This window comes from Polyodon spathula, chromosome 4 (assembly GCF_017654505.1).
Source record: "Polyodon spathula isolate WHYD16114869_AA chromosome 4, ASM1765450v1, whole genome shotgun sequence".
Lineage (NCBI taxonomy): Eukaryota > Metazoa > Chordata > Actinopteri > Acipenseriformes > Polyodontidae > Polyodon > Polyodon spathula.
The window spans coordinates 28,008,337-28,030,013 of NC_054537.1; the positions used below are offsets into that span (position 1 = coordinate 28,008,337).

General features: G+C 35.7%; 1 protein-coding gene across 1 annotated transcript in view; it reads right to left on the minus strand.

The window, feature by feature from the left end:
• Window positions 1-1,491: 1,491 nt before the first annotated feature.
• Window positions 1,492-21,677, minus strand: part of LOC121313913 — a 40,954-nt gene continuing 20,768 nt past the window's right edge. Inside the window, exons 5-7 of the mRNA XM_041246694.1 lie at window positions 20,857-21,030; window positions 4,788-4,867; window positions 1,492-1,545 (exon numbers count right to left, since the gene is read on the minus strand). Of these exons, the coding sequence (XP_041102628.1) occupies window positions 1,492-1,545; window positions 4,788-4,867; window positions 20,857-21,030 (308 nt within the window). The remainder of the gene's footprint in view (window positions 1,546-4,787; window positions 4,868-20,856; window positions 21,031-21,677) is intronic.

A 21,677-nucleotide genomic window follows, 5' to 3' on the forward strand; every position in this document is an offset into this window, starting at 1 on the left:
GAAAAAATGTAACATTTTGAAATCTAACATGAAATACTGTAGTATTATTCTGGCTTCCATTTGACTTGCAATGTCATCTTGTAGTTTCTTTAATTACAAGATGTGAAACAAGATGTGAAATATATAATAAATTATGTTCATTATATATATATATATATATATATATATATATATATATATATATATATATATATATATATATATAAAATTTTGTCTCTTGTCTGTATAGTGTCATGTAAAAAGCATTTTACCTACATTCAAGTTTAACCACATGTAAGGGTATCCTGTGATCTTCAAAGAGTTATAAGATGTGTACATTTTAAACATGCTGGGGTATATTTGTATCCCTTGCCACTCACAAAGGGTTAATCAGTAAAAACCTTGCAAAGTTTCTTAATTTATTATTAACAATTATCATTTTTTTTACATTTATTTTAACAATGTCCAACTCTCTTAACCCTTTAGCAGCATCTGGTGTTGGATGACATCACACCAAACGTGATTAATAAATGCTATAAAACCTAACCTACAGCAATGTGATGCCAAAGTGCTATAACATATTTGCATGTATCTGTGTTAAATATGTTTGTATTTATGCTGATAGCAGTACACCACATTCAATGTATCAGCAAACTGAAATCTGTCATTCAGGGGGAAAAAGGGGAAAAACAGATTGTAAACCTGTAAAGCACATATGTGTTGTATAGAAATTATATTGCATTGATTTATTATATTACTATTTTACAGATACATGCTACATTCAACTGTTTAACAAAGAGGATTGCTTGTCATCATATAATTGACTCGGAAAGATTTTGAAAATATATATTTTTTAACCTATGTTAATGTTTAGTTTTCTCTACAGTGTCTACTTTGGTGGATATTGTTTTATGTTTAATGACTTCCCTGCGATCATACTTGTTCTTTGAAAAGACCTTTGCCCTGTCTTCAAAATTATTGTGGTGAATATGATAATGTGACAGTGTTTGCGTATTAGGTAATATATGTGCAGGCATTGAGTCTATCTATAATTTTTGTAAAAGAATACAAGTACAAATACTCCCATATATAAACAGTTTTCCTTTAAAGACCAATTCAAGAAAGAACTGCCTAGATGCAAAATCATTAAACTATGAATTTTACATGGTAAAACCCACACGTTTAGTTACTCAAATGTAGGTAAATACACTTGAGATCCAATGTATATTCATCTGGGGAAATACACTACTCTAACCTTTTGTGACAGCCAATAATTTACAAAGGGAGGCTGCAGTAGAAAGCACCTTCAAAATGAACAATACATCACAGTAGCCTTGTTCAAGGGGGTTCTTTAAAATCAAATCTACTAAAAGGAGCTACCTATAGCATGTATATTAAATATTATGCATCTCATTTGGCTTACAGAATAGGTTTAGTTGAGCTAGATTTATTACTTTAAATGGCATTCACTTAATTGAAACGATAGGACATTGCAATGCAGTAAGCTCTCTCTTAGAGAACAATGGATTCTGCTTCATTGCTGTGAATATACACATGTTTGCTTTCCTGTAACAGATTCACACACAAATATACTGTATCAGACCTGACACAGAGGGCATTAACAGGTATTATGGGCCATTTGGGTAATGGGGCCTGAGACGAAGTAATATCCGGTGTAAAGGGTCTTATTGAGTTTATATTTCAATGTTACAGCACAATTCATTATCATTTTCATTTATTTTGACTGCATTTGTTATGTGTCCTTCCACATAAGCACTCTAACATGAACATTCTACAAAACATATTCCTCCATTATGACAACATTGCCTAATAGCTTCTCTATAACATTAGTATACAAAACAGCGTTTTTAAACCTGTAGACTTTTATTTGAATAAACTTAGAACAAAGATCGAAAAAAAGGACTGGGAAAGTGTTTATTATTATTATTGCCTTTTTCATGATAATTGATTTGGATATTTCCAGATATTTAGCAGTTATTAAAAATGCTTCTGGGGCAGTTGCCTTGTAATTGGACAGTAGAAGGAATATGATTTTGGAAATGGTGCTACTTGCTGAAGATGGTGATTCAAAGTCTCTCGCAATAGGCAGCATTGTGACCAGGTTTTGCGTGTATTTTTATGTCAAACCACACTTTATACAACAGCCTTATGAGTAATGGTAGGGTCATGTAATGTTTTACCCATTTGTCAACTGACATGTTATTAAAAAAGTTGAAATTTATATTTTGTTACAAATAAAACTGGCAGAGTGATATTATCTGATTATTTTTTTGTGATGCAGTTACAAACATTCTAAGGGACTATACTAAGTATAAGTATATATTCCCATTACTCCATCTCAAGTGCAGACAGATCTCTTCAAGAGTGTTGTGTCTTTGAAACAGATTTGGAATAGAATATTTGAAGTGAAAATGCTGTGGCGTATTTTTTTTATTATTATTATTTTCTTTTTTTATTATTATTTTCTCCCAATTTGGCACATCCAATTATTTTTAGGCTCAGCTCACCGCTACCACCCCTGCGCTGACTCGGAAGCTTGTGCCATAAGCCAATAGCTTTTTTTCACACTGCAGACTCACCGTGCAGCCACCTCAGAGCCACAGAGTTGGAGGACAACGCAGTTATAGGCGGCTTACAGGCAAACTTGCAGGCGCCCAGCCAGACTACAGGGGTCGCTGGTGCGTGGTGAGCCGAGGACACCCTGGCCGACCTAAGCGCACTGCTCCCTGGGAGCTCTGGTCTACGGTCGGCAATAGCATAGCCTGAACTCCAACCAGCGACCTTCAGGCTACAGGCTGCATCCTGCACTCTACTTGGAGTGCCTTTATCAGATGCGCCACTCGGGAGCTCTCTGTGGTGTATTTTTATTGAAAACAGCCAAAACAGTTTAACCAACCAAACAAAACAAAACCTAACCCTTCTCTGGGTCCTAACTAAACAGAGTAACATCCCTGTCTAACTTGGGACGGGGTATTCCTATCTACCCTGAAGCAAAACACATACAAGGGTGGAGTTTCCAGAAAAATATCTTGTGTAAAATGCTTTTTTGGGTTTCCATTTTACTTAGTTTATTTTACTTGAGTAAACCAGGCTTTTCACCTGACGTCATGCAAATGAATGGGAAAAGTGGGGGCTGATATGTAAATTAGATATGTGTAAAGTACTCATGCTGTTTTTGAAGATTACTAGTGAAATTTTGTGTAAATGTGGTTTCCATGTGCAGAGAACTGGTACAGGAGTGAATCTAAGCTGCTGTAATAAAGCTAAATACCTTGTGCCTGGTTGGTTAATAATGTGTTTTACTGCTCTTAACCAAATTGTTTTTTAAGTCATTTGAGGGGTGGCATGTCGTTAATATTGAATGTGTTTCAACTAATTTACCTTACAACTCATTTATTAAAAATTAACTGAGAGGTATAAAATTAAACTGACCAACACAGGTATTGAAGATCATCATGCAATGCCTTCAGCTTTTTATTCACCTTCAGAGAATTGCTTCTCTCACTCTCTCTACCTCCCAGGTAGTATCTCCTTCTGTTCCGGTTAATTTAAAAGCCCCACGCAAGCACTTCCAGGTGTGCTAATCATCCCATTAACATCAACAACACAACCATTTAAGCATTCAATCGGCCCTTGATCAAGACGGAGTGTATGGAATGTACACTCCATCACAAATATCTTTTATTTATTTAGTTAATATTTTGAAAAATGTCAATAAAATGAATGGCCCTAGTTCAAACAGTGTACAGGACATTGGGAACTGTATTAACCTTAATATCAGACCCTCCAGATTAGTGCTTCTCTACTGTATATTAATGCTGTTTTGGAACTACTGATTCTATGATGAATTTTAAGTTGCCATAGTGCTCACTCATCACTGCTATTAACATGAATGAATGAAAGTGGAGGCAAAAGTGGAGGTGTTGAAAGTGGTGGATATGCACCAGCATACCAAAAAAAAAAGAAGCTGCTGCCGATTTCAACATTCCCGCGAACACAATATTACAGGCCTGTGAACTGCAAAACTGTGGATGCAAGTCGTCGGCTTTTCCAATTTGCTCAATACCCTGACATTGAGAACGCTTTGCTTTTGTGTTCTAAAAATGCCTGTGATCAGGGGCTCCGAGAGGCTCACCTGATAAAAACACAGCCATGGGTCATACAGTCAGGGGAGCATAGGTTCGTGTCCTGGCCGTGCGAAGTCACCGGTCTTCGCTGGGGATTCCGAAGGGAGTATTGCATTGGCTCTGGAGCTCCTGTGGGTTAGGGAGGCAAAACCTGCTGGGCCTGTATCTCCTCATTGCACTACAGCAGACCCTACTGGTCAGGCGCCTAGTGAACTCAGGCAGGCACCTGCACGGCTGGCCTTTGTCCTCCAGAGGCCGGTAGCTCACTGACATTCGCTCTCGAGTTCCTGGGTATAAAGGAGGAAGCTGGCTTGGTTGTGGGAACGGAGGGCGCCCACTGAACCTTCAGTTTTCCTGAGTTGTGTGGAGGGAATCATTGCGATGAGGGGATAAAAATAATTGGACATTCCAAATTGGTGAGAAAAATCGGGGGTAAAATAATTGGCTACACCAAACATTTTTTTGAATGCCTGTGATCAGAATGAGATGCATATTTCAAGGTGTGATGTACAAACATATTTTCAATTAAATGTATAATACTTTTCATTGTACCATTATTTATGTATTTATTTATTTATTTTTAAGTTGAATAACTAGCTATTTTTAAAAACAATGCCATCCATAAACGTAACAAATACACAATATATTACAAGCACATACCTTTGTCTGAACATCCCATTGGTAACTGATGAATATCTTGGGCTGGATTTCTTCATTGTCAATTGGCCAGTAAACTACATCTGTGGGCAATAAATGTAGCAACTTATTCATAATGTATTGTACCAAATAGTTTTGTATTGCTGTATGCAGTCAGCACTCTGAGATATGTCAGTTGCGTTTGACTGTCCTTGTATTAAGAATAAAATAAATATATATATATATATATATATATATATATATATATATATATATATATATATATATATATATGTGTATGTGTGTGTAATAAATTAATGCAGCACACACGATTTTTGTCAGTAGTTTTCTGATACAAAGCCCACTCTTCAATGTTACAATTTAATAGGGTCGGATATGTGAGTGCTGACTGTATAAACAATTAACAAAGCACTTGTGCCATAATGATATTTTGCTATAATAACACTCCATTACTATAGCCATTGCAGATCCCTGTTTATTAATGTAGTTTGTATGTACTGTAGTGCTTATACTGTGACTTTGCTCTTTCAGCACCTCAGTAGTACCTAATGTTAATAATGAAAAATAAAAAAAAATGTATTTGTTTAGCCCTTCTGTTGGATGGTATTTTATTAAACCAGTGACTTGGTGTGGTTCTGTTGTACACTGTACTGTTATATCTCATCTTTGGAATATTAGTATTGGGTATATTTTAACACCATACACATTTCTAAAACACCACAAATGCACATTATTATTATTTTCATTTTCGAATTCTTTCTTAAAAGGATGCTGGTTTATGGCTTGTATGCATCCTTATTTGGAATGTCAGTTGTTCAGTAAAGTCTAAGCAAGGTGATACAGCTAATTTAAATAAGGAGATGTACAAGGGCTCCTGAGTAGACGACCACCAAAGTAATTATCAGCATCCCATAGCCAGATAGCCAGGCTGTGTTGGCTGAAGACAACTGAAGCAGGAGTCCACTTGCAGTATGTAATGATACTTGCCAGACCCCAAAGTATTTCATCCATTTTTTATAAATATGGAGTAATTAATAAATATAAACAGACAAAATTCTTAAATAGTTAAAGTTAACACACATTGAGCCAGTCTGCAGTCCTTAAAATATCTTAATAAATTGTGTGATCTAGTTTTGTAACATACAGTAAGTACAGTGTATACACATGGTTTCACAAAAAGTTCAGCGCAAACCGGAGTGTGTGTAACCAGTCAAAAAGGTTTGTATTTACTTTAATTTAAAAATAAATAAATAAATAAATAAATGTGTCAGAGATTGAATGATGCTTGGTGTTAGATCTCCCTCCGGACCTGAGAGTTGTATATCAAAGAAACAGTAGGGCTGACATCTCGTGACAAAAGAGTACAGTACTGATGTAACAAAGATCTGGGAGAAAATAGAAATATAGAAAGGGATATTTTGTTAATTTGCTCAATAGGGAGCTGCTGGTTAAATAATATTCACGTTCTCACTTAAAAATGGAAACAAATCAGCTGTCTGAATGAAAATTAAAAGGCAAATACCTGCACATTTTAATAACATTGGTAAAATACCAGCCTACGGGACAAGATTCCTTCTATTCTAATTCTTTTTCAGGTTCACTGAATCCAGGTCAGTATCATCTTATATAGGAGAGACAAACTAGCAGAGACATAATTTTCATTTAGTCCCACATGTCTTGAATTCAAAGGAATGCCTTTGGGGAAATTTCCACTGTGCAAAGTTTTATCAGACAAGCTGCACAGGTGGGTTCAAGTATTCCCATATGATGGCAAAAACCAAACAGTTTCTACTCTAGCTGTAAAAGTGTAGATGAAGTTGAAGAACACTTTTTTTTTAAGTTAACATTACTTGAACATGACTGTCAGACTTCTAAGAATAAGATAGTATATTGACTTGTTGTCATCCAGAAGGCTTTGTGGTAACTCCAGACCCAGAAGAGAGACACAGCACTGCGATGTATGAAACGATGTTGCACGTGATTATTACACATCAAATATTTAGACGAAGCAAAACACAAACCAAAAGACATGATGGCCAAAACAAAACAGACAATAATTGAACAACGAACAAGTATCATTTAAACAATGTACCCAGCACAAGTAGCAATTGTTATTTTTTTTATAAATCTTACTGTCTCTATCACGTGCCGTCTCTCCGTCCACCCAACAACCCAGAGTGAAATTTCCACCTCTTTTATGCAGCTGTGCCTGGACTCGATTGCTTGTTAATTATTCAATCGGGCCCAGGCACAGTCTGCACGTGAACTGCCTTCCCTGCTGACCTAAAACACTAGTGCCCCACAAACATTCAACAATAATAACACATAGCACAAAACATAAAATACGCACAGGTGCAGTGTGTACCTCATCACACTTGCCAAGACAACCAAATGTTTATGATATAGCTATGTAGAGTTAATCCTATTACAAACTTATGTTTATTAAAACAGAACTTCAACATAACATGAGTCACAATGGGATTAATTTACCTTACACAGTTTATAGGATCCTTTTACCAGGAAACAAGAAAATAAACTTTCATGCTTGATTGCCTGTCAAAGCTTTACTATTATTATACAGCTTAAAAATCCAGCTATAGTTTGTCAAATCATTACCAACCTTGATTTAGTCCATTGTCATTTTATTGAAAAGACAGGAACGTTTGAAGAATAGAACAATACCGTTAACTGGCTAAGATACGTGATATCATCGTTTTGAATGGACTTTGAAATTAAAAGAAATTGCGAGAGGTGTGTCAGGTTTATATTTTTAAAGCAGGTGATGTCAACCATGTGGATATAGAGAATACAGCACAGTAAAAACTGAAAATAATAGCTGATGTCATGAATTGCCTTTCTCTTTGATGTGTTGTAGAATACAGCAGGCAGAACATGTGATCTGATTGGCTGAAAGATCCTCAGCAGTCTATAATACTGTGTTTATGCTGTGTAACACTTATGACAGCAGTGATTTCCACAAATAGAGTATGTCTGTTTGTTGTAGATTTTCTGTAATATCATAGAATTATTATTTTACAGTAAAGTCTTTTTTTTTTAAAAAACCTTGAAATATTTTGCTAACTTGACTGTTTGTTGAATGGTCTGGACTGCACCCAGCATGTTTTTAGTGCCTATGTTGGCATTTCATTTCTACAACACCTTCTCTTTCTTGATGTTAAGTCTGCCTCTTTAGCAGCTCACACTTGTTCACATGTCATAATGACATATGAGAGAGAGGTCTACTGCACCCTGTGGAACAATACCTGAGTGATGTTCTGAGGATTATTTTTTTTTTTTTTTACATTTCAAGATGCGTAATTTTACAGCCTTAGAACATACACCTGCTGATGTGTTTTCACTTAGCAAATACCCAAGCCAATTGTTCAGAGTCTATATCTAGCAGGAAACTACCCTTAAAATCAAAACAACAATAATCTATCCTGTACATTCTAAGAAATTCATAAGCAAATAAATCGAAGTCAACCACAAACCTGCTAACCACTTGCATCTTGTCTGATATTGTTCACACAAACTTCAAGACTGATCTGATTCTATAATTAATACAGTCATCTGTGGGAGTAAAGCATTGTCAGTGCATAAATCAGTGAAAGTGACGAGTCTGAGAGTTACAAAGGAAGCTCTAGCTTCTACTCTAGTAACACTTTTCTAGTCTTTTTTTAAGGTACGAATCAGTGCTATGTAAAGGGTGTTTTACACATTAAACAAAATCTGAATTGCACCTGATATTTAAATGTAATGCATCCCAAATACACATAGCAATTTTGTTGCCCAACTTCAGTTTGAATGTTATCAAGCTTCTTGTACTTGTTGGTTCACAGCATCTCAATGGTCAATTGTGAATATACTGCATGTGGTAGCTAGAGAAATGACAGGACTGCTTGCAGCCTAAGTGACTGGTGAATAAGCAACTGGATTCTTTATCCTAGGATTTTTCAGCACCGTTTTAGTCCCCCTTAACCTAACCAATCTATCAACCACTTTATTGGAAAGTAAATGCATATAGTAAATATAACAGTTCATGTTTGGAGAGTCAGGATACTTTACAAGATATTGAGAAGGCATGTACTTTTCAAACATTAGAACTACCAAGGCAGTCAATTTGACCGTTTGCGTTTTTTTTTTTTTTTTTTTTTTTTTAAATTCACTATGCATGCCTGGCAGATACGGGGCTATACTATTATCACTTTTCCTAAATATGATTCTTAATTATTCTGACTAAGTTTGAGATGAGGGGTTGCAAAAATATGGGAAATATAAGTCCCTCATACTTAGAACTACCAGATCCGGTATTCAATTTTATTATTTGTATTTATTAGCCATTTCAAAAGATCGCTGGCAGATCTGCTGGGCTGGTGTCTGTAATCAGAGATGTCTATTGTACTTCAATCAGCCTTAGTTGCGCTTCAATCAGTTGTCTACTGTCAGTCATGTAAGCAGATAGGGTATCTCCTGTGATCTATTTTTAGATTCACTCAGATTACTAAATATGTCAGAACTAATCACAGTTCAATAAATAGATTGGCACAGTCTGCAGCCTTTAGTTTACATGTCTTCTTGTCTGAGCTGTGAAAATAAGTTGCCAAACGTATGACTGCTGATCAATGCTTAGGATTACTACAGAATTTATCTGAACGTCAATCTGGAAACAAAAACAGTTGTTGCCACTGACAGAAAACAGAACTATGAATAAGGTTGTGTAGGAGAAACGTCCAGCAGCAGTGAAAGTAAAGACAGTACCAGCGAATTGCTGAATGCGGAAACAGATTATATAAAAGTATATACTGCAGCTAGCCTAAGAACTTTGTCAGAAAAACTTTGGTGCCAGCCGCAAGCGACAACAATGCCAGGTAAAACACTTCTGATAGTTGTGCCCAATATGCAAAAGCAGTATGTGGAATGGCACTGCATGTGGATTGTGCAAACAATTAGGCATTCTTTGATAAAATGTTGTGCTGTTGCGATTGTATAGAAAATCTATTTATATTCAAAAGTCTGTTTTCTATTTACATAGTTTAAGTTACATATTTACGTTTTGCTTTGATTCAAACACAGGCTCCCTTGAGAAAGATATGTACAACATATCGAAACGTTGGGCAGCTGGCTCTTTGAGCTAAAATATATATATATATATATATATATATATATATATATATATATATATATATATATATATATATATATATATATATATATATATATCTATATATATATATATATATATATATATATATATATATGTGTGTGTGTGTGTAGTGGACAGTGCAGTCAAATTAGGTTATTGCTGGATGTTATATACACTGTTTGAACTTGTTTGAGAGACTCAAGTTAATGTCGTTCCCCAACCCACCCCACCCCCACCTCTTGCTCAAAGTAGATTATATGCAGCTTTGAAGCTGTCGTAAAAATTCCATTGCATTATCACAAACTGAAATCTCTGCACAGGCCATCCTGGCAGACTTTGACGATACACAGACACAAGGTGAGTCTGTATAAGAAAGCAGAGGGGGGAAGAGCGTCAATCACCTTCTGACAAGACAACAGATTTTAGTTGAACTGTCAATCATGAGCTGTGGGCCCGGCCCAAAATGGGTCAGCGCTTAATTCAAAAAGACAGCCAAAGAAGTGGGGCTAAGTAGTTCTGAAAATGAAATGAGACACAGAAAGTTGAACTGCTCTGAAGAAAGCTTCTGAAGCTTGGAGAAAGCAGTGGCAGTGTGCTGGAATCATGGGAGAATATACTGTCTGAAGACTGGCTAAAATCATGTTCTGAGAAGGCTGAAATAAGCTTTGAAGAGAGCACTAGTTCTTTGCTCTAGGAGAGACTGAAACAGTAAACGGGACACTGCCTTGACCTGAAAGCAAGTCTTGGTTTCCATGTCTCTTAACGAAACAAATGGATGCATAGCCATGTACTAGCTGTCATGTACTAGCCGTACAGAAGAATTGCAACAAGAACACTTCTACGAACTACATAACTTTTCAATTGCAGCGCATTCTATGAACTGAGTTACGTCTGGTCAACGCTACTGTTTCCAGTTGGAAAACTCCCGACAAGTCAAAGATAATGCTGCAAGACTTGAAAATCAGCAAGCTGATCTCCATTTGAAAATAACTATTTGTTTATTGTGAGCCAACACTATATAATGCGTACTATACAAAGTACAACGAGAAACGAATATGGAAAATATTAAATCAAAGTAGAAACTCTGTGTGATCAGCCATAATTAATATTAGTATATTAACCATGTATACTAGTAAAGTTGCGGTCGCTGTAATCGTTTGATCAAAGAAATTAATAAACTGTAAACTATTCATGCATATCTCTAATCAATAGCCTTTCCTTTCTGTAATATTAGATTAGCACCCTTTTTATTCTTAAATAAAATATTGTTTTATATTTCTGACACATTGTGTGACTGTCGATTATTGTTGGGGGAATCTGAGTCCTAAATGATCCCGAACTTGAATAAGGAATAACTAGTTTCTTACATTTTGATGACCCCGAGTGGGCGACTAGAGACTAATTTATATTTAAATAAATTGTATACCTAATTCACTACATATATATGTTTGTATATTTTCAATATGTTTCTTATTTACATTATTTCAGTTGTTCTGTTTTGTATATTAATACTATAACTGTAAGCACACTTATTTCTTTCGAAATGTTTGTTATTTAATCTTTTATGTTTTGGGGTTTTTTTTGCAGTTGGGCTTTATGTAATATGTCTGTATATAAACCCATTTCTGTTCAAATGTTCATTTATTTACAATGTTGGGGTTGTGCAGATGTTACATATGAGGTGCCTGAATAAAACCAAGACTTATATCCGATTGTTCATTCATTATAATATTTATGTTATATTCAATACCACGGTTACATTGAACGCTCATGGTACTTCTACGTAGTGTTAATAGGGAATTACTCTGATTAGAACTGACTCGTTTATTACACATATACCGTTTAATATGTTGCATTTAGTACAGTTTTCCTGTTCCACAGTCAGTTTTGCATTTAATAAGTACAGTTTAATACATACAGTACCAATTAATATGTAATTTTCCTGTTTCACAGGAAGATATTTTGCGTAAATATGGTATATTTGGGACAGTCAAAGCAGCATTTATGACGCCAGGTAGGAAAAACAGTTGATGTTTATTTTTATTCTTCTACGTTCTTGTTGGCAAAGCCATTGTACAGTTTAAACATATAACGTATACCATTTTAAATACATTTAGCGAAAATATAAATTTGTAAAACAGTACTACTCAATAAAGCAAATAAGAATAATTGTTTTTGTTTTTATTGTAAAACCAAGTTTTTGTACAGTAGTTCAAAGTAACATTAGAATTGAAATGGTTGTAGTTAAGGCACACCTCTTAAGTTCGCATTAAAGTATGTCAAGTGCTCATGACTTCAAGGTAATGTTGCATTTTACTCACCCAAAATACATTTTATTCACATAGTGCAAACTGGAGAGTAAATTACTCAGTGACTCAGAACCTTATCTGGAACACTGGTATCAGTATAAGTCAGACGAAGTCCAGTCCTCAAACTTTAAGTCCGTGTCCAAGTGTGGAGTGTCGAGTCTGAGTCAGGGTTGCCAGATTTCTACAGTGTTTATAGCCCAAAGTCACTTCAAAACTAGCCCAATTTTTTTTTTTTTTTGTTTTTTTTTACTGAAACCAAGCTTATTGCTGTTAACATGTAGCCCTATGCATAAAAAAATCAAACGTTTTCGTAAGAAAAGATATCTAGTATAGATGTGATAAAAAATCATCCACACGTCATTAAAAAATAAAAAAAAAATCATACGAAACTCTGAAGGCACAATCAACATTCATACCAGCAAACGGATTACAGTGTGATTCCTTTAATGCTGCTACTGTTTCCCAAAGAAGAGAACAGTTCAATCTTTTAAATTATAAATTTGCCAGTGTCACAAAGACGGCCAAGTGGGCGGAGTCAGAACCAGGAAAAGGAATGAAATACACAAAACACAGGACGGATGAAATGAAATGATGAAGACGCCTGTTGGCGCCGGTTTATTACAAAATAAAAGGTTTAAACAAACACGAAAACACAGGACCCGGCACTCTACGCCAAAATAAATAGACAAACAAAAAAAACAGACTAAACTTAACAAAACGGTGCACGGACAGACACTGACAAACACGGTGAGCAGATACTTTGTTATTATTATTATTATTTTATTATTATTATTATTATTTATTATTATTATTATTATTACTACTACTACTACTACTACTACTACTACTACTACTACTATACTAATTTCCTCCGTCTCCAATCCCATTCTCCGCTCACCGAACACCCAACCAACAGTATGTGACAACGTGCATCTATATATACTATTGTGCTGGGATTCAATTACCAATTAATTATTCACTTGAATCCCAGCACGTGAATTAATAAAGTGCAATTCCCCGTGCTCACATATTACTACATTTTACTTGCACGTGAAGTGCTGTGCAATCCTCGTGCCTAAATACACATATACATTTTTAAACACTCGTGTTACACAGACCCGTTTATATCCCGTGTACCAATGTCTATACACCAACATTTAAACACACCACACGCAACACATAACAGATAATATACACAGGGGCGGGCACTTTGTTACAGCCAGCTGTGGCTTTTTGGAACTGAGTACAACAGGGCTGAGAACGGTAAGTGACTCAAGTTGCTGGATATTGGGAGGCAATCTTTGTTTTATCTCTTTCAGAAACTCGACCATGTAATCTCTGCATCTGTGTTTAATTTCGATCTTTGATTCTGACAGTTCTAACTGGAACTTGATCCCGAAGTCCACTGCTGAAAGTGACAAGCTGTTTCTGTCGGACGTTATGTCAACATCCATTACAGATGACCATGTTGTTAAATCATGAGGTTTCATGATTCGTTGGATAAAACTGCAGTAAAATGTCATTAAATTAGCAAGAAGTTTTGCTGGATTGGCACTGTCAAGCTGAAACAGCTTGTTTATTCTGTTGACCTCACTGACAATGGGCTGAAGAAAAAAGATCCATTCTGTTTATGCGGTCTGAATACATCTGGTACAGTAGTTCAGCATTGTAGTTCCTTTCAGTGTCCTTTGTAAGCTGAAAGTGCAACTTCAGCTCTTCATACTGAGAAAGCACTCGATCAACACATTGGCTAATTGCGAGCCATCTTGTGACAGAAAGCTACAAAATCTTCAGTGGGGCTTCTCCAACATTAATGGTGGCATAGAGATCATGGTACTTATTTTGCCGCTGAGTGCTGTGGGAAAACCACGAGTATGTCTATGATACCATGTACTCAATGTTTCGAGAAAGTACATCCATTGCTTTAGATGCACAGAACTGCAGTGAACGACAAACACACTTAATGTACACAATTTTTGGATTCACCTCCCTTAACTTTGTTAGTGCCAAATTATTTTTCCCACACATTGTACTGCAACCATCTGTTGCCAGACCAATGCATCTTTCCATTTCCAATTGTTTTTTCTTTAAGAATTTCAATAAGGCTGTTGCAATGCTGTGAGAATCACCGGCTGGAAAGCTAACAATCCCAGCAAACGATGTCATGATACATTCAAGTTTTCTGCTGAAGTACCTTAACACCACACAGAGTTGCTTGTTTGCACTGATGTCTGTGCTTTCGTCTACAATTAGAGAGTCTGGCTGTTTGCCAATGTCTTCAAGCATCTCCTGATGAACAACGGGCCCGATGACAGATTTTATAAGTGCTGAGCATTTTGTTCTATGAAGACTAATATCCTTCTGTGCAACTTTCCTGACTCTGCATCCCAAATGATCTACTGTGAGGATGCTGGAATGGCAATATGGGCTGCCAGCTTCAACTCACATATTTTAACAGAATTATCAATTTTTTTCTTAAATCCTGTGTCAAATAAGCTTCTTGCATTTGAAAATGGAGCTGCGTTTCTAGTGTTTTTCTCTGCCTTACAGTGAGCTAACAGATCTCTGTGATCTGCTCGGACTTCACATTTACAGTACCTACACGCTGCTTTTGAGTCATCGCCAGGTACACTGCTAATCCACTGTTTTAACCCACTTACCCAGTGGCATCTCTGGTTTTTTACTTTTCTTAAACTTCTTTACTTTTAGCGGTTTGGCTATTTCTACCATTTCTTAAAATGGCTGATTATCACTGTCAATTACCACAGTCGTTCGTCTCTCCTGTCCACTCGTATGGTCATGCGCAGTGGTGTTTGTGGTCACGCGCAACATGTTATTTTATAGGGAAACACAGTTTTACATTATTTGTGTGCACTGCAGTGGGTAGGCTGCAAAAGTTTATTCATTTTAATAAAGTAATTCTTTATATATATATATATATATATATATATAAAGTAAACTAGCCCAAAAAACCACAAGACCTCTTGAAAGTAGCCCAAAAAGTAGCAACCAGCGACTCCTAATATTTCCCGTGGGTGTCTTATTAAAGTAGCCCAATTCCACGTGAAAACTGTAAACCTGGCAACACTATCATTCCAGTCTTCCTTGAACAAAACTCAAATCAATTTTCATTCAACTAGTGGTAGTATTTGAGGAACAGTTTACCTAACGGACATTGTCTGATATCCCTCAGGAAAAATGCACAAAAAATAAAAAATAAAAAAATACCAAAAACATCAATGTAAACTCTTATGGGTTTCCCCTTATTAAGGTTTTAAAAAAAAAAAAAAAAAAAAAAAAAACATGCAGGTCATGCGCATCACTGATTGCTTCCTTCATAAAAACAAACAAAAAAAAAAGTTTGAAGCAGTTCACAAAAATGCCACTGCCAACAAAAACACAGCCACACTGCAGCAAATTTCCAATGTAAAAGGTTTTTTTTGTTTGTTTGTTTTTTTTTTAAAGCACTGTTTTGCGAGGCACGAGAACTCGTGAAATTAATGGTTGCCAAAATGGTATTGTACTGATAGTAGTGTACTGTACTGCAAAAAACAGAAGTAATTTGAGCCAAGTAGGTGATGAAGGTTGTTGCTGTCTCTTTGGAAATGAATGCTATGGTACATGGATTCAGAGATGCCAGAATCAGTGACGCTGTTCACACACAGGACAGTGCCACAGATACTACAAGTGAAAATGAAATCACAATGCAGAGTAAATAATGATGTATTGTAGTGGAAATGTCCGATTAAAAAATGAATCTGTGGCCATTACAAATCTGACCTTTTTTTTTGTTTAATTGAACACCAAATCTCCCATGTACTATTGTAGTTATTGAATATTAGTACTATTTACAGTATTTAAAATTGCAGTTGTGATTGTTATTGCATTTGTCACTATCATCATCATCATAATCTTCAGCCTGTTTCAATCCACTGCTGGATGATGGCCTATCCAAGATTCTTCCACAAAAGCCTGTCTGCTGCATCCCTTGTCCATGTCTGCTCCGGTGTGTTTCCTTAGTTCATCTTACCATCTTCCTGGAGGTCTTCTTGGTCACTTTGTCTCTTGGTATCCAGTCTAGTATCTCCTTGGCACAGGAGTGGTCTGTTCTTCTTGCTGCATATCCAGCCCTCTGCTATTTCAGTTTTTTTTTTTCGCTCTAATAATAACATTGCATACTTTTATTTGCACTCTTATCCATTTTTTCCTTTTCCTGTCTGTTCTTGTTATTCCCAGCATGCATCTTTCCATACTGCATTGAGTCATTTGTAATTTTTGGGTCATTTTTGCATTGGGTCCAGGTTTCGCATCCGTAAGTTAGCACTGGCAGAATGCATTTGTCAAAGACTTTCCTCTTGAGGCATAAGGGTAGTTTCCATTTCAGAACCATGCTTGATCTTCCCAGGGCACTCCAGCTCATTTCTGCTTATCTGTTGATTTCACATATTTGGTTCTCCATTGCCGAAACTATCTGTCCTAAGTATAAATAGTTATTGACTTCTTCAAGCTTGATCCCATCAACTTCAGTTGCCTATGGAGTGGTATATTTATTGAACATGACTTGAGTCTTCTTCAGGTTAATTTTCAAATCCGCTTTGATGCTAGCCTTGTGTAGTTCTTGTAATCTTGTTTGTAATTCCTCTGTGCACGTTGTAATCATGCGTGATTCAAGTAGGCTGTATTGATCTTCAGCTCTTTATTTTCCCAATCCAACGTTTTGAAAATGTCTTCTAGGGTGGCCATGAAGAGCTTTGGAGAAATTGTATCTTCTTTTTTAATCTCTATTTTGTCTCTGTTTTTATGTCTTACTTCAGATGTTGCATTCTTGTATATGGTGTTGATCAAGTCTCTTTACCTTTTCTCAGTTCCTTGCTTTTTCATAGAGCTTAATACAGATCTTGTGTAAACAGAGTCAAAGGTTTTTTCATAGTCGATGAATCCCAAGCAAAGTGGTAGTTCATACTCGTTGCTGGTTTGAATCACTTGCTGTGCAACTCGAAGATGACCCTTTGTGCTAAATCCACTGCTGAATCCTGCTTGCTCATTTGATTGTGCCGAGTCAAATTTATCTTGAAGTCTGTTGGCGAGTATGTTGGTAAATATTTTGTAGACTATAGGAAGTAAGCTCATAGGTCTGTAGTTCTTGAGGTCTTCTTTATGTCCTTATGTAAAGTATCACTGATGCGTTCCAGTCGTTTGGCACTTTCTTTTTCTAAATACAATTTTTGTCAGTTCTTCACCTCCTTCTTTCACGATGCTAATTGTTATGCCATCTTCTCTGGGTGCCTTTCTTGTCTTCGTATGTCAGATAGCATGTTTCACTTCTTCCAGTAGAATGTCTGAAACTTCTTTCTCAGGTTGTGTTTTTTTCGTGTCATCTTTGTCATCTGCTATGTTGCTCTTTTCATCTTGTTATAATTTTCTGTAAAAGTCTTCGACTTTCTTCAAAATCAATTTGTGTGTTCTTTTTTCATTACCAAAATCAGTTTTTTCCTGGCAATTAGTTTTGGTTTTGCTTTCTTCATGCTTCAGTTGTTTTCAATAGTTTTCTCTGACCAACCTGCACTTTCTTACTGTCTTGCAGAGCTCAGTGTATTCAATCTTTAACTTCAGAGCTGCTGTTTGTTTAATTTCCCATCTTTTCTTCATAAGGTATTTTGTCTCTTTGTACTCTGTGTTTTTTGCTGTTTCTCCAATTCCTTACGTCACTTCCTCATAAATTTAGTTTGTCATAAATGCTTCATATTTCTGCAGATCTTGAAGAGCACTGAATCTATTCTTCAGTTCCAGTTGAAACACTAGCTTTTTTCTGGAGCATTTCTAAGTTGATTGTGTTGGATGTCCAGTGCTGTGTTCAGGTGTATTTTGCATTTTACAAGTCTGTGTTAAAATGGTTTAGTACTGAGACATCTTGTACGGTGTGCTTCTTTTTGGTGACTATGTAGTCAATTTTATTCTTCTCTCCATTGGATCCTCTCCATGTCCATTTCCTGATGGATTTCTTCTGAAAGAAGGTATTCATGATGAAGAAGTTCTTGTTCTCTGCAAATTCAACTAATGTGTCGCCCCCATCGTTCCTCTCACAATGTTTAAATTTGCAGACCAAATTCTCATTTTCTTGCTGGACTCCTATTTTGGCATTGAAGTCACCCATGATGAACTTATAGTGGCTCTTCCCATTTTCGTGTAGTTCTTGTACTTCTTCATAAAGATCTTCATCCGAACAGCTTGTTGTTGGTGCATATACTTCAATGACCTGAAGTTCATACTTCCTTGAAATTTTCACTATCAGTCTTGCAGACCTCTTTAACGCACTGTCAGTCTTTATTAAGTTATTCTTAATTATATTATGGACAATGAATCCAATGCATCTTGTTTGTCCATCTGTAGTTCCTTGGTAGAAGAGAAGATGTTCACACTTGAGTTCTAGTAGTCCTTAGTTTTTTCATCGTACTTCGCTTAGTCCTGCAATGTGCCACTTGCTTCTTCCAAGTTCTTCTTCCAACTCTTGAAGACTTGTTTCACCTGAAAGAGATCTGCAGTTGTACGTGGCCAGGGTCAGTGATCTGTGGCAGCCTAAAACCGTAACTTGTTGATTCTTAGCACCTTTTGCCTTCATGCCTAACCAGCCGCTGCCTTGGACGGCGACAATCCAGCCTCCAGGAATGAAAGCCATGCCTTTGTCTGTGCTTTCATCATGTGGGGAGTTGGCCATAACTCACCACTCTGGTGTCATTAAGCTCCCTGATGTTACTTTATTTCCAAGTTCACCTCAAATGCTGTAGCATTAACTACCATCTGCTTAGTTATTTTATACATTAACCGCTGAGCTGGTAAATCAACACAGCTCATATATATATATATATATATATATATATATATATATATATATATAAATATATATACACACACACACACACACATAAGCATCTACACTACATCTGGGCAGATGTTCGGCGAGGTAAGGTACTTTTTTTTTAAAGCTGGAGCTCATCTTTTACAGAAAAATGCAAAAATACATACCCCTCAGAGATTCATGTCATTTGGCTTTTTAAGAAAATCAAGCTCCAGGCAATTTTTCATACTATATTTAGATTAAAACATATCAGATTATCATCATGTCCTATATTTCTTAGGATAATTGGGTTATCAAGTAGTTCTGCATTTATTTTGAGCTTATTTTAATTAAATAACTTTAAATAGAACTATTAACTCTAATGGTAATGTAGATGATCTGGAATATTGAATTGATTAGATATGATTATCTATTCTTAATAGATGCAATATTATTACTTGGTGTAAATGACATTCAGAAATGTAAACAAAAAAAAACACAAAGTTAATAAATACAATCAAATAAAAAAATAGACTTGAAAGGAATCAGATTTGCAAGAATTCCTGAAATTGAAACAATACTTTGTTAAATCTTAAAGGTTGTTATCTGAATGGAGGATTTTTTTTCTGTGAATGTTCTGTGTTTTTCTCATTCAAAGCCACTTTATTGAGTTTAACTGCTTAATATTCTTCTGTACCTTTGGATTAGCTGAGACAGCATGCATGACTAGAATAACTAAAGTAATGTTTCTATTAATGTAATCTGCTTTTTGTATTTATTATTTTCAAAATAACAACAATATTGTTATTTTATATATTGCATATTTTGTATATGTTACACTGCAACATATTTTTCTTTTCTTTCCATTTACATAATTTTCTGTCATGCTTTTAATCAAATGGTCAAAATGTATTTTATAAGAGCGTTTCCACTAAGCTACAAAACATTTTTTAAATTATGTAGATGGGGAATCGCCACACACAGACCACATACACCTCCTGAGAACTGCAAAGAAGGTAATTTAATATGGAATCCAGAGCATCTTTTCTGAACCCACACTTAATTGTTTAATCAATATTTTAGTCAGGCGTGATCTGACTTCAGAGAAGTGACCCGCGAATAATTTTTCAATGAATATAAAAGAGCTAACCTCCATGTTAGATAATTTTCTGTTCCACTGTTGTTGGGAGAGGGTTTTTTTTTTGGTAGGTGGATATCTACTATTAAAGTATTGATAAATAATTTTTTTTAAAAGTCGAGAGTAGACATATGAATATTCCGCCAGAAAATAGTAATATAAAAAACAGTTCAGTAATATAATTCACCCAAATAAACACACTTGAAGTTTGCTAAATTACATTCAAATTAAGGGTATCATTGATATTGTTTCATAAACCTAAATTTTGTAAATACTTTCTTGTGAAATTAACAAATATTTCAAATAAATTGTGTCTATTTTTTTTACAGTTGCCCCATACCCCATCTCAGATAGCACACAACGTTGGCCCAATGTTATTGTCCTGTCTGGGATTGCACAGTAAAATGCAAGTTTTCAAAATTCTGACAATGTAGTCAAATCCTTTTAGCTAAAATGATTAATCAGCAACCATAAAAAACAAACCTGGAGAAATGTACAATATATTTGTATTTATTTATTGACTGCTTATTAGCGTCACTGAACACAATACAATATTGCAAGTGTGTCACAGTGTATATCCTTAAAGTGTCTAGATCACCACAAGAAGTATACAACATACAATAATGTATGTGTCAAATCACATCTACCTGCAGATGATGAAGCAAGGTTTTGCAGTGGCTTTACTCCCTCCGCTATTCTGTCAATGTATGCTTGCTCTAATATAACTCCAGGCATCATTCTGCGAGGTCGAAGTAGGTCTTGCAGGATAGGAAGTGCATCTTGAAACAGCTGTCTCTCAAAATCCACAGCTGACTTATCACCTAGTGTTCAAAGAGAAAAGAAAATATTACCCACTTTTTCCCCAGATCGTCCATATACATTTTAATAACATAGCTTATACCTCACTGGATCAAATTCATTGGATAGTATTGAAAGAAATTCTTAGATCTCACAATTTGTATTAAGTACATCTGGCAATTAACACTAACAGTTCAGCCACATCTCTATGGTATAACGTACTATAGTAGTTACCTGTAACATCTAGCTGTCTGTGTGGTCTTCACTGTTTGTCTACTTTATTTGAAGAGTGTACAGATAAGGTACATTGTGTATTTATAAACTACCCTGTATAAAACTAACGTCACAGGATTCCACCCAATTTCTGTTCATGGCCTCTGTTGTAATAATAATAATCTTTACTTTTAATATAGCGCCTTTCATAATAACAATTATCGCAAAACGCTTAAAAACATTGACACATATTGATGAAAGAATGGAAGTAAAGCAATAAAAACAAAGAAATGCATACAACAGTAAAAACAAAGCAGCGAATAAAAGGAACATCACTGTAGCATAAAAACACTACACATGAAAGTGTGTTTTTAATCTTGTTTTAAAGGCAGTGACATTTGATGTTTCCCTTACAGAGCTAGGCAGATCATTACAGAGTTTTGGGGCCATATAGCTA